The 13,588-nt window shown below is 38.5% G+C and overlaps 1 protein-coding gene across 1 annotated transcript; it reads left to right on the forward strand.

Annotated features, from left to right (window-relative positions):
- Window positions 1-978: 978 nt before the first annotated feature.
- ppie (peptidylprolyl isomerase E (cyclophilin E)) lies at window positions 979-11,445 on the forward strand. The gene is given in 11 exon segments (XM_062041834.1): window positions 979-1,100; window positions 4,426-4,524; window positions 4,603-4,646; window positions 6,615-6,641; window positions 6,738-6,819; window positions 6,903-7,003; window positions 7,095-7,218; window positions 10,505-10,603; window positions 10,606-10,689; window positions 10,761-10,903; window positions 11,233-11,445. Coding segments are annotated over 11 exon segments (903 nt in total). The 5' UTR covers window positions 979-1,069; the 3' UTR covers window positions 11,302-11,445.
- The last annotated feature ends 2,143 nt before the right edge of the window (window positions 11,446-13,588 follow it).

A 13,588-nucleotide genomic window follows, 5' to 3' on the forward strand; every position in this document is an offset into this window, starting at 1 on the left:
AAAAATAGCTCAAATAGCAGCACTTACCAGTGAGCCGCCTCTATTTTTAAAATTGTATCTATTTACTAGCAAGCTGGTCTCGCTTTGCTTGACATTTTTAATTCTAAGAGAGACAAAACTCAAATAGAATTTGAAAATCCAAGAAAATATTTTAAAGACTTGGTCTTCACTTGTTTAAATAAATTCATTAATTTTTTTACTTTGCTTCTTATAACTTTCAGAAAGACAATTTTAGAGAAAGAATACAACTTTAAAAATGATTTTAGGATTTTTAAACACATATACCTATGCAATGCCAGGCTTCCCTCTTACTGAAAAAGAAACAGATAACAGATTTGGTGTCCAGTTCAAAGTGTGACATGATTTATTTAAAAATTTGAGAGTTGACTTTTGTATTTTACATGAGTTATTATTTGTACAAACATGGTGCAAAGTAATTCATGATTTTTTTTTAAAGGTTAGTGGCTAGCTAGTTAAAATGGGATATTGTGATTTCACAAGACTGTCTTAAGTGATCATTTGAAAATGTTCAATTTGAAAAATGTATATATATATATATATATATATATATATATATATATTGTGAGAAATCATTAAGATGATCAGTGTTTCCACAAAGATAAATATAATTAATTATTAATAATAACATAGAGTTAAAGGTAAATTGAGCAAATTGGCTATTTCTGGCAATTTATTTAAGTGTGTATCAAACTGGTAGCCCTTCGCATTAATCAGTACCCAAAAAGTAGCTCTTGGTTTCAAAAAGGTTGGTGACCCCTGTAGTAGAGAGTACAAGGAAATTGTGTCAAATCATTTTCAGTGCCGTTTAATTATAAAAACGTCCTGAACAGTTCATTTTGTATACATAAATAAACTTATAAGGATGGTCTACAGTTTGAGTCTGTTCTACAAAACGATGACTCAAAACATTTTTCAGAGCATCTCGTTTAGGTGAAGTTGTCAATTTGTGTCAATAGATGTCGCTCGAGAGCAGGTAGACTGAAGAGGCGGGGCTTGAGTTTCTTTCCACCAATCAAGGCGCGGGTCAAAGTGGAACGGTCAATTCAATATGGCGGCAAGCAAACGAGTGCTGTATGTTGGTAAGGTATTTTGTTCGATATGATCAATTACGTGTTATATTTTGTGTTTTCAAAGTTTTGTAAATTAAGTGAGCGCATTTGGTGTTTATAGAATATGCAGAAACGTTTGCAATGTACTGAAATCTGGCCAGTTTGAATCAGCCAGCTTGACACGAAGAAAGTGTTTTAAACATTGTCTTTAGTTGTGTAAAATAAAAATGTAATTGTAAGTTATAAGGAGTCTCATACACACAAACATGAAATTTTACAACCCGAAAACAGTGTCAAATTTAATGAACAAACCATTCAAAGCAACTTAAAATCGTTTTTTATTTCCCCCGTTCATGAAAGGGAAATCACAAAAATTGTAAATTCTCAGAAAAACTAGAAGTCAACAAACTGCTGTGACTTGGAATTTTCACTGATCAAATAAATTGTTGATTTTATAGCTGTTCCCTTCACTTATATATGCAATATTTATTTCATAAAAGGTGTCTTCCCAAAGAAAACGAAAACGGCAAAAGTGGAGATAAGCGTCAGTTCACCAACTATAGGCCTATTTCTCTACTCTCACAATTTTCAAAAGTCCTTGAAAAATCATTTGTGTCAAGATTAGACGGTTTTATTGATAAGCATCACTTGCTAAGTGAACACCAATACAGTTTTCGATCAAACGGGTCCACTTCCATGGCAGTGATGGAACTAGTTGAGGAGGTAACCACTGCAATTTATAAGAGGGAGTTTTCTGTTGGCGTTTTTATTGACCTGAGCAAGGCCTTTGACGCCATCGATCACACATTACTTTTAAACAAAATGCAGAGGTATGGTGTCAGAGGTCTTGCTCATGATTGGTTGAAAAGTTATCTTGGTGGCAGAGAACAGTATGTGCATATGAACAATGTAGATTCAGATAAAAAGATTATAACACATGGAGTGCCCCAAGGTTCTGTACTGGGACCAAAATTTTTTTTATTGTATATCAATGATATCTGTAAAATCTTTAAAAAACTCAACTGTATTCTCTTTGCTGATGATACAAGTCTGTACTGTTCTGGGCAAGACCTTGGCCAGCTCTTAGAGACTGTAGAGAGTGAACTCCACACACTAAAGCAATGGTTTGATGCCAATAAACTATCAATCAACCTAAATAAAACAAAATATATAATTTTTGGAAATAGGAAAAATAACATACAGTGTCATATAAGAATTGATGATATGGAGATAGAAAGGGTGTATTCAACAACATTTTTGGGAATCTATATAGATGATAAATTAAATTGGAAACTGTACATAAATATGCTTAAGACAAAGATGGCAAAAATTATTGCTATGTTACATAAAATCAAAAACTGTAAAACAAAAGGCTCTTAACATGTTATATAATTCTTTCGTACTCCCATATCTTAATTATTGTGTTGAAATCTAGGGTAACAATTACAAATCAAACATCAACTCTATATTCTTACTTCAAAGAAAGCGATTAAAATTGTAAATTATGCGGATTATCATAACCATACCAATGCTCTGTTTATTAAATAACATTAAAACTGCACAATCTTGTTGACCTCAACACTGCTATTGTGACGCACAGAGCTCATAACCACATGCTGCCTCTGTGTCTACAGGAGAGGTTCAAACCCAGAGAGAATCACTATGACCTCAGAGGTTCAGCTGTCTTTCAGAAAGCAAACATAAGAACGAGCTTAAAAAGTAGATGTGTTTCTGTCAGGGGGGTTCAACTGTGGAACAGCTTGGATGATTCCTTAAAATGTTCCAGTTCCAATCAGACATTTAAAAAACACTTTAAGACCAATGTCTTGAAAAAATATATCACTCTTGAATCAACACAGTAGTTAACACTATGATCAGTGTTAATTTAAAACTAAATGTGAGATAATGTGAGAACCAGCTCAAGACCCAGGAAGTGATCTTGGACAGCAGGAGGAGAAAAACTACCATACAGCCCCTGTACATCGACGGGGGCTGTGTGGAAAGAGTCTCATCCCTACGCTTCCTGGGAGTTCACCTGGATGAGGACCTGTCCTGGAGGACCAACACCACGGCCATCGTCAAGAGGGCACAGCAGAGGCTCTACTTCTTGAGAGTACTCAGGAATCTCCACCTGAGACAGGATCTGCTGGTGTCCTTCTACCGCTGTTCTGTGGAGAGCATCCTCACATACTGCATCTGCGTATGGTTCTGCAGCTGCACAGCAGCAGAGAGGAAAGCTCTCCAGAGGGTCGTCAACTCGGCCCAAAAAATCATCGGGTGCCCCCTCCCCTCCCTGGAAGAACTGTATAACTCCCGCTGCCTGAAGAAGGCAGCCAACATACTCAAGGACCCATCCCACCCCGGCAACAGCCACTTCGATAGTCTGCCTTCCGGCAGACGTTTCAGAACCATGCGAACCCGCACAAATAGACTCAGGAACAGTTTCTACCCCCGGGCCATAACAGCACTAAACGCAGCTAAATTGTAAAAAAAACAAAAAACAAAAACTCCCTCACGTGCAACATGAGGAAGCCACCGGTCAATCACGATCCGGGACTGTGCAATCAGCGATTACATGCCAACTGGACAATATTTATTCACACAATTAATCCACAATAAAAAGCCTGCACAACATAGGAGGTAGGAAATGCTGACTCCCACCCCCTTAGCACACTGGGATTCAGCATTACTCCTCTCTAGTCACTTTATACTTTTTACTGTCTCGTTTTCTTTCACATTGCCTCCTAGAGTGGTCTTAGGCCACATTGTATATTGCATATTGTGTATATTGTGTTGTTTTTGTATATTGTGTGGTTTCTTCTTTTTAAAAAAAAATGCAAAGCACCTCAGGGAAGCAATCTAAATTTCGTTGGACCTGTACCTGTACATGCACAATGACAATAAAGATCATTCATTCATTCATTCATAAATAATAATGGAAGTATAATTGTTTGTATATAGTATATAATTGGTGCAAAGGTTTAACATGTGTACAAGGATATTTCACATGCCTTTACTGTGTATATATATATTAACTGTATTTATGTTGTGTATAAAGTGTATTTATAATATGTCGTACAAAAGACATTTCATAATTTTCGGAAGTTCATCTTGTACTTGACATTGTTTATAGGGTTAGGCGCAATAAGTGTTCAACTTCAGCCTAAACCCTTTCGGTCTGCAGCATTTTATTTTTTTTTAAATCTATGAATGTACAACTGTTTGTTTAGTTTGTTGACCATTGACCGAAGAATAATAATAAACTAAACTAATAAAAAAAATTTAAAAAAAGTCTGTATTGAATGTTTTCACACTATTAAGTTATTAAATCTATTCATTGTGTCTTTGTTTTTAGGTGGGCTGGCAGAAGAAGTGGACGAGAAAGTGTTGCATGCTGCTTTTATTCCGTTTGGGGACATCACAGACATCCAAATACCACTCGACTATGAGACAGGTACAGTCTATGTGCATATGTTATCATAATTGTATGCGGCTTTGCGTATTAAAGTTGTACCTTTTGCTCAATATACAGAAAAGCACAGAGGATTTGCATTTGTTGAATTTGAACTGGCAGAGGTAAGTCAAGAGTACAATGTGTTGAATGTTGTACTGTATATTTTGTTTTATTACTTGGGATGTATATCGATTACCGGTATTTTCTTATACCAGTTCCTAATTGTATCGGTACAGGAGTACCATTAAGATTTTTGATAAATGATACAGCTATCTGTATTTTTTTTATCCAGCTAATGTCACGTAATTACGACACCGCTGTGGGCAGCTCACTATTCTCTTAAAGGGCTTAAAGAGAAACTGCACTTTTTGGGGGAATTTTGCCTATCATTCACAATCAACATGTGAGATGAGCACACATGTGTTTCTTTATTTATGCTTTCTAACCTGGGAATAAATGCAAGTAAACGTCAGCTAACAATGGAGCCAATGGGTTTTCTCTATTTTGCCAATAAAGACCTCTTAAAAACATCTATAAACCTTTGTTTTATATACACGTAAGTATATAGAATGTAATCTAGTAACAGGCCCATTCATAATAACTAGGGATATAATGTTTCATCGATATGTTAATAGACCGATTTATTTTCCTAAGATTTAACTACTTCAAATCTGTGCTCGGCAAGTTGGCCTTCCATAAGTTAGGTATCGGTCCAACATCGTTTTAAAAGCCAATCAATTGATTTGATCAATACTAGAAGAAGAAAAACATTGGATTTAAGTACGGCAGACTTTAAATGAAGTTCAGCACTTTAAATGATAAGCACGTTAAATGTTACTCAATAATAAGTATTATTATAATGGATAAGATTTAAATAACGCTTTTCTATCAAATAGATACTCAAAGCGCTGACATTCACACTTTGGTGGTGGTAAGCTACATTTGTAGCCAGAGCTGCCCTGGGGTAGACTGACGGAAGCGTGGCTGCCAATTCGTGACCACCAACTATCATTGATTCACCAATGTCAGTGGCACTGGGGGCAAGGGTGAAGTGCCTCGCCCAAGGACACAACGGCAGTGATTTGGATGGCAAGAGATTGCAAATAGTTTTTTTACATCGGAAATATGTTAATATATCGTATACGTATAACGTCATTAAAAAACGCCAGTAGACACCAAAACGCATCAATTGAATTTCCCTAAGTCATCCAGCAGCTACAAAATTATAAAATGATATTGCTGGATATATAATATGTGTAACATTTTTTTATTTCTAACAGTCCAGTTATGTTGAGTGTTACTGTTGACACACACACACGCAGGACGGAGGGTTCTCTGTCCATCGTCTCTTTGCAGCGCGAGCACCGGTCCTTTCTCATAGCCGTGTGCATAACAGTCAGTTTGCACAAACTTTTCAGACATCCTAAATAAAACACAAAAATAGTGCTCGCAAAACAGTGATGAGTGTTAATAAATCACATTGCGTGCGCTGAAATAATTGCATTTTCTTTTCCTGATGATCAGCATGTTCTCTGCATATTAATGAAGACAAAGATGTAAAATGAATCACACACCTTATTCTGCTCACTTTGCACACTGTCAAGTTTGTACATGCTTTAGTTCACACAAACCTTTAGGAAAATAAGGCCCATGGTGTCATTGGTCTCATTCTAATACTAACATTAACTAAGTAAATGCGGTTATAAAATTGTGAAATATTTTGGCCAACAGTTTAACGAAGACAAATATATTTTCTTTCTCCGTTTTCAAAATTGAGCCACTACTCTTCTGGGCTTTTTAAGGACAAACATCTCTCAGGTTAGGTTGCCTGGGAAACTTCTGCGCATTTTTCTCTTGCATTTTTTTATGGGGTTTGTGTGTGTTTGGCATTGGCAGTATTTTGCTCTTGCATTTATTTTAAATTTAAATCTATGTGATTGCAGTATTTTTAATTCACAAAATGTCCACGTCCGCATGTCTTTTTAATTTTTAATAATTTCGGTTTGGACATTGCTGTATGTCGCCTCTATTGGCTATCATATTGTGCATAGTGTAACTTGACATTAAAATATTTGTTGTACTTTCTGTAGGATGCAGCAGCAGCTATTGATAACATGGTAAGTTGGACAGTTGTTTGCCTGATGTGTGTGAAGGTCGAACACGCTATTTCCTGTTTTTGTTTTGATGTTCTGTTAATTTTCCACATTTGTCAGAATGAGTCTGAGCTTTTTGGACGGACTGTCCGTGTCAACATTGCCAAGCCAATGAGAATCAAAGAAGGATCTTCTCGACCAGGTGACTGAGGAAACCCTGATTAGAAGTTAGCTTTTCGTGGAATGCAATCCAATGTTCTGATCTTGAATCTGTTTTTGTCTCAGTGTGGTCGGATGATGACTGGCTGAAGAAGTTCTCTGGGAAAACTGCAGAAGAAGCCGAGGGGGAGGCTGCGGGAGAAACCCCCAACATTGCTGCACAAGAGGTATTTGTGTGTTTCGAATTGCACAACATCAGATTGGATTACACTGTAAGTACACAATCATGATTTAGGTACAATTTTATTGTTTATGCAGGCTGAGCCCCCTGCTAAGAAGGGCAGAGTTAATCCACAGGTCTACATGGACATCAAGATCGGTAACAAGCCTGCAGGGAGACTTCGCTTCCTCCTTCGGGCTGACATCGTTCCCATGACAGCGGGTCTGTATGCTGCTCTGCACCGGGCTTCCATCTGCACATTGTTACTATGGTTACAGTGTGGAACTTCTACACTTGAATGCCCCCAAAGTAGGGTTGCGTACTATAGACAATATACATTTAGTTGACAATAGAGCTTTTAATACTTGCTCAAAAAGGCTCATTATGTTCTTATTCATATATTTTTCAAATTCTCTTGTAATCAGACAATATTTTGGTATATTGGATGGAATTTTTACCTGACGTGAGCATTAACCTTCAAGCGGCGGGTGGGGGGGGGGGGGGGGGTGCAGATAACCAGGTAGACTTGACAGGCGTGCCTGGTTGGCCATGCCTATAAGAACAGCTGATAGGCAACATGTCAAGGTGACCCTTCTGAAGAAGACTGCAGATCACAGTCGAAACATGTCAGGTAAAAATTCCATCTAATATACTGAAAATATTGTCTGATTACAAGAAAATTTTAACTGCTGATGGTGGCAGCAAACTGCAAATCCTGCAGATACTGGAACACGCTGATGAGGGTGACGGGGCCTGCCTGCCGTTGTGTTGAGGCGGATAGTGAGAAGTCGCTCTGAGCCTTTCCTGTGTGGTTGTACCACATTCAGCAGGCTGTACCTCAATGCAAAGCCCACTCCTTGTGGGCGTAGTTCGCCTGAGTTCTGTTCTAGCCAGAAAAGTGTGTAGTCCTTCCCCCTCAGCGATCCAGAGTCTGCCAGACGTGTTTCCTGTAAAGTGGCAATGTCCACATGGCACCTCTTGAGCTCGTTGTTGATGATGGCAGAAGTCCTGAAGTCACTGACGTCCTGGAGAAGGTCTTTGGAGAGGCCGGTCTGCATTGCGCGGGACATTCCAACAACCCTATTTAGGATGTGACTATTTCTTGTTATTGCCTGGTGCATGGATTGCGGTCTGCTTTTCAGATGTCTCCTAATCTCCATGCACCCAATGGAGAAAGCAAACTGTAGCAGGACAACATCTCGTTGGCTGGGGGCGGCCCAGCTTTAGGCGGGCGGGTAACTGTAACTGTCTACAAAAAATCCCTCCCAAATATTTGCATCATGGCCGTCAGCGAAGAAAAAAAAATCCATAAATCAACCGCACCATTTTATAAGCCGGAGGGTTCAAAGTGTAGGAAAAAAGTACTGGTTTATAGTCCGTAATTTAAAGTACAGTGATTAGATCTAAATTTAATATCATCACAAAATGTTTCGACGTTTTTGGTGTTCAAAAACACATTAAATAAGCCCCTGGACACAGGCAGAATTTATTTATAGGGGAACTGCACTTTTTTTAAAATTTAGCCTAACATTCACAATCCTAATGTGAGACAAGAAGTTGGGGTTTTTTTGCATTCTAACACTCTAACCTTAGTGAGCATTTAAAGAATTACACTCCAAAAATATGATTTACTTTTTTGTATAAATTGTAGTAAAAAAAGAAAAGAGGATTAAACCAAAAAGTTTCATGTGTTTCTGTCCTGGCTGCTAAGTAAAAGATGGTTAACTTCACTTCATAGATTGACAATATTGGAAAAAGGAACAGAATGGAATGTCTACCACAAAGTAATTGGAGGTAAATCTTCATGCATACTCGGTTACTTAAACCATCGCCTGTACGTTAAATAAAGGGACAATATTGGAAAAAGGAACAGAATGGAATGTCTACCACAAAGTAAATGGAGGTAATTCTTGATGCATACTCGGTTACTTAAATCATCGCCTGTACGTTAAATAAAGGTTTTACAATGTAACGGACATCTGAAACAGAAATGGTTTCAAAAACAAATCTATGAGTGGCCAGTGTCCCAGCTAAGATTTTCCATTGTATATACTGTATACTAAACGAGTTGTGGGTCTTTGTAAAAATTTTATGATCCAATGTCTGTCAATACAAATTGGGATTTTGTCTGTCTGAATAGTGAGGACAAGAATTGGCGGATTGCTGTGAGGGAAAGATTGACTGTGTCATATTTATGCTATTCATTAGCGATTTTACATGACGATTTCAACACCCCCACATTTGGTAATCAAAACTACAACAAAGATGCATGTTACAAGCAAGCAGCTGGTGTGTAATAAGTATAATACTTACAATTTAAACACTTTGTAGGACCAAACATTGGACTAGACTAGCATATTCAGCTTAATGGCAAAGACTACTTCCTAGCCACTGCCTATACGCTACTGCCAATGTCTTGGAATTGCAAGTGCATGCAAAGTTTATGTCTACTATATAATACTTGCAAATGAGACTCAGATGTATAAGAATTAAAGCTATAACAACTGAACAGCACAGTTATCATGATCAGAAATCTGTTAATAAAGTAGGTGTTATAACAGATGAAAATTTAATAACACATGAGCACATACAGAGGTACCGAAAAGTACCAATTCCCCGGTACCGGTAATTGGTACCGTATCGGTTTGAATATGACAGGTACCCATCCCTAATGACTACCGGTATACCTGACTTTTTGGTCCAGGCTTAGAGATGGCCTTCCTGCTACTAATAATAAGTTATCTACTGGCTTCATCAGAATAAAGGCACCACAGCAGTTGAAAACCACAGGTCTATACTGTAAAAAAAATTGGTGAGGTGAAATAAAGCGGTGTTTCTATTAAATGAGTTCAGAATCAGAATCAGCTTTATTGTCATTACGCAGGGGTAACGAGAATGAGGCCATTCCATGCAGTGCGATAAAAACAAATGTACACTCTATACAGAGGGTGAAATGAATATGTACATGAATATCTACATGACAGGGTGGTTGGTGGAATGGGTTATTGCACCGAAGAGAAGGCAGTTATGAGGGTCAATGGGGAAGACTGTTCAGGGTGGTTATGGCCCTGGGGAAGAAGCTGTTCTTTAGCCTGTTCGTCTTGGTTTTAATGCACCTGTAGCGCTTCCCAGAGGGCAGCAGGTGGAACAGGTCAGAGCCAGGGTGGGTGCTGTCCTTGATGATGGCACTGGCTCTGTTGAGGCAGCGGGAGGTGTAGATTTCCATCAGAGAGGGGAGAGGGCGGCCGATGATCTTCTGAGCCGTCTTGACCACTCTTTGCAGCCTCTCCCTGTCTGCTGCAGTGCAGCTGCCATACCATACTGTAATACAGTAGGTCAGCAGGCTCTCGATGGACGAGCGGTAGAAGGTCAGCAGCAGGTCAGGCTTCAGGTTGTACTTCCCGAGGACTCTCAGGAAGTGTAGCCGCTGCTGAGCCTTCTTGATGATTGCTGTGGTGTTGACATTATTTCTGCAAAATAACACTGCAATGGTTGATTTATTTTTCAGATAATTTCCGCTGCTTGTGCACCCATGAAAAAGGATTTGGCTACAAAGGGAGCAGCTTTCATCGCATCATCCCGCAGTTCATGTGCCAAGGAGGGGACTTCACAACCACAACGGCACTGGCGGCAAGTCCATTTACGGTCGAAAGTTTGATGATGAAAACTTTATCCTCAAACACACGGCTCCAGGTGATTGGCTCTCCTTTAGAATCGGTGTACAAGTTGATGTTGATGCTGAACTTTGCTTGTGGCAATCACAGGGCAGCTCTCCATGGCTAACTCTGGGTCAAACACCAACGGCTCCCAGTTCTTCATCACCAATGACAAAACAGACTGGCTGGACGGCAAACATGTTGTGTTTGGAGAACTGGTGGAAGGGATGGATGTGCTTCGAGCGATGGAAGTGAGGGCTACATGACTTAAATAATACAAAAAATACTATTAATTGAGCACACCTAAGACTATAATATTACTAGTGCTGTCAAACATGGTAACACTACTTGGATGAACTACCCAAAATGCATTGCAGAGATATTTCAGGGACTTCGGATCATGCAGATGGGTAATTGAGTTACATTTGTAATCAGATTAATAATAAAAGATTAATCCGCTTTAACTCATTTATTATTACAATTGTTGTTATTATTATAGCAATTGCCATTGAAAGTTTAATAAAAGCAGCACAACCTATTACATCATCATTTTTCTTCTTCTACCACTTTCATTTTTCAGGCTCAAGGAGCGAAAGATGGCAAGCCAAAGCAGAAAGTGATCATCTCGGACTGTGGAGAACTTGTATGAATGAAATACAACCCTGTGCGTTTTGTATGAATCTTGTATATGTTCAACAACTTTTACTTCACTTCCACCCCAAATCTTTTGCAATGTAAATATTTAATAAACATTTTTTTAAAATAAACTGCAGCCATTGGATTTGTAGATAGTGTGTAAATTGTGATTATAGAGGTGGGACACCAGCTACTTACATTAGTGACATTGGTTTCTTTGTCATTGGTACTTAACACACATACACACCACAAATAGTGAATGTGATCCACTCTAAATCAGTGCTTCTCAATTATGGGGCACAGAAATTCCTGTGACCTCCCTGAATTTAATTAGTATTGACAACTACATAATTATTTATCTGTACAACGCACTGTGTATGTTACATTGTTTATATATGGCGTTTATGGCAACTTTTCTTTTGATACAAACTTCTCAACCTCTGCCTCAAAAATGTATAATAACATTAAAGTGTCACACAGCATTCTTTGCATTTTTCAGTATGTGGCCCTCGGTGGAAAATATTTTACTCAAGATAGTGGGTTTTATTTTTTAGAATTGTTTATGTACTAAAAAAAAAAGTATCACACTTTTAGAAAAAACTCACACTCAAGAAGTGAAGCCTTTGCACAACTATAAACCCATTGTCCACCTCACTCTTTTTTTGCAAAACAATACACACACACTGTTCTGTGTAAGATGTTCCTCTTTGATTGTTGCCAAACCGCTAAACTAATACACTAATCACACAGACACGTATCACAAAGTCCCTTCTGTGCAATACCAAAACACTTCCTGGATTCACTGGACTAGTGCTTCTCAAACAGTTTGAACAGTAACACTGTGTAATGACTAGATACAGTAATATAGGAAAATAAAACACAGTACTTTATTCAAGTGATTATTTGGCCTATCACTAGTTTTAGAATCCTTGTACTAGACCATCACAAATACTAGTTGTAGTAGACACACCAAGTGTATAAGAACTACAAACCCCGTTTCCATATGAGTTGGGAAATTGTGTTAGATGTAAATATAAATGGAATACAATGATTTGCAGATCATTTTCAACCCATATTCAGTTGAATACGCTACAAAGACAACATATTTGATGTTCTAACTGATAAAAAAATTTGTTTTTGCAAATAATCATTAACTTTAGAATTTGATGTCAGCAACATGTGACAAAGAAGTTGGGAAAGGTGGCAATAAATACTGATAAAGTTGAGGAATGCTCATCAAACACTTATTTGGAACATCCCACAGGTGAACAGGCAAATTGGGAACAGGTGGGTGCCATGATTGGGTATAAAAGTAGATTCCATGAAATGCTCAGTCATTCACAAACAAGGATGGGGCGAGGGTCACGACTTTGTCAACAAATGCGTGAGCAAATTGTTGAACAGTTTAAGAAAAACATTTCTCAACCAGCTATTGCAAGGAATTTAGGGATTTCACCATCTACGGTCCGTAATATCATCAAAGGGTTCAGAGAATCTGGAGAAATCACTGCACGTAAGCAGCTAAGCCGTGACCTTCGATCCCTCAGGCTGTACTGCATCAACAAGCGACATCAGTGTGTAAAGGATATCACCACATGGGCTCAGGAACACTTCAGAAACACACTGTCAGTAACTACAGTTGGTCGCTAAATCTGTAAGTGCAAGTTAAAACTCTACTATGCAAGGCGAAAACCGTTTATCAACAACACCCAGAAACGCTGTCGGCTTCGCTGGGCCTGAGCTCATCTAAGATGGACTGATACAAAGTGGAAAAGTGTTCTGTGGTCTGACGAGTCCACATTTCAAATTGTTTTTGGAAACTGTGCACGTCATGTCCTCCGGACCAAAGAGGAAAATAACCATCCGGATTGTTATAGGCGCTAAGTTGAAAAGCCAGTATCTGTGATGGTATGGGTTTGTATTAGTGCCCAAGACATGGGTAACATACACATCTGTGAAGGCGCCATTAATGCTGAAAGGTACATACAGGTTTTGGAGCAACATATGTTGCCATCCAAGCAGGCCTGGCCCTAACCAATCTGGCGCCCTAGGCAAGATTTTAGGTGCCCCCCCCCCCCCCCACATCGGCAGTGAAGTGTATACTCACAAGAAACCGAATAGCTTTGTCTTTGACCTTTTTTTTACTTAAAGAAAGCAAATTAACATATTATATGAGAATGTTATGTTATGATTATCTTTAACCGAATCACAGCAGTGCTCAAATTAAAAAACAGCATTCCCTCTCATGTGATATTGCTTAATTAACATTAATGATGTGCACTTTAACAACTAGGCTTACA

This window comes from Entelurus aequoreus, linkage group LG03, assembly GCF_033978785.1.
Source record: "Entelurus aequoreus isolate RoL-2023_Sb linkage group LG03, RoL_Eaeq_v1.1, whole genome shotgun sequence".
In the NCBI taxonomy this organism is placed as follows: domain Eukaryota; kingdom Metazoa; phylum Chordata; class Actinopteri; order Syngnathiformes; family Syngnathidae; genus Entelurus; species Entelurus aequoreus.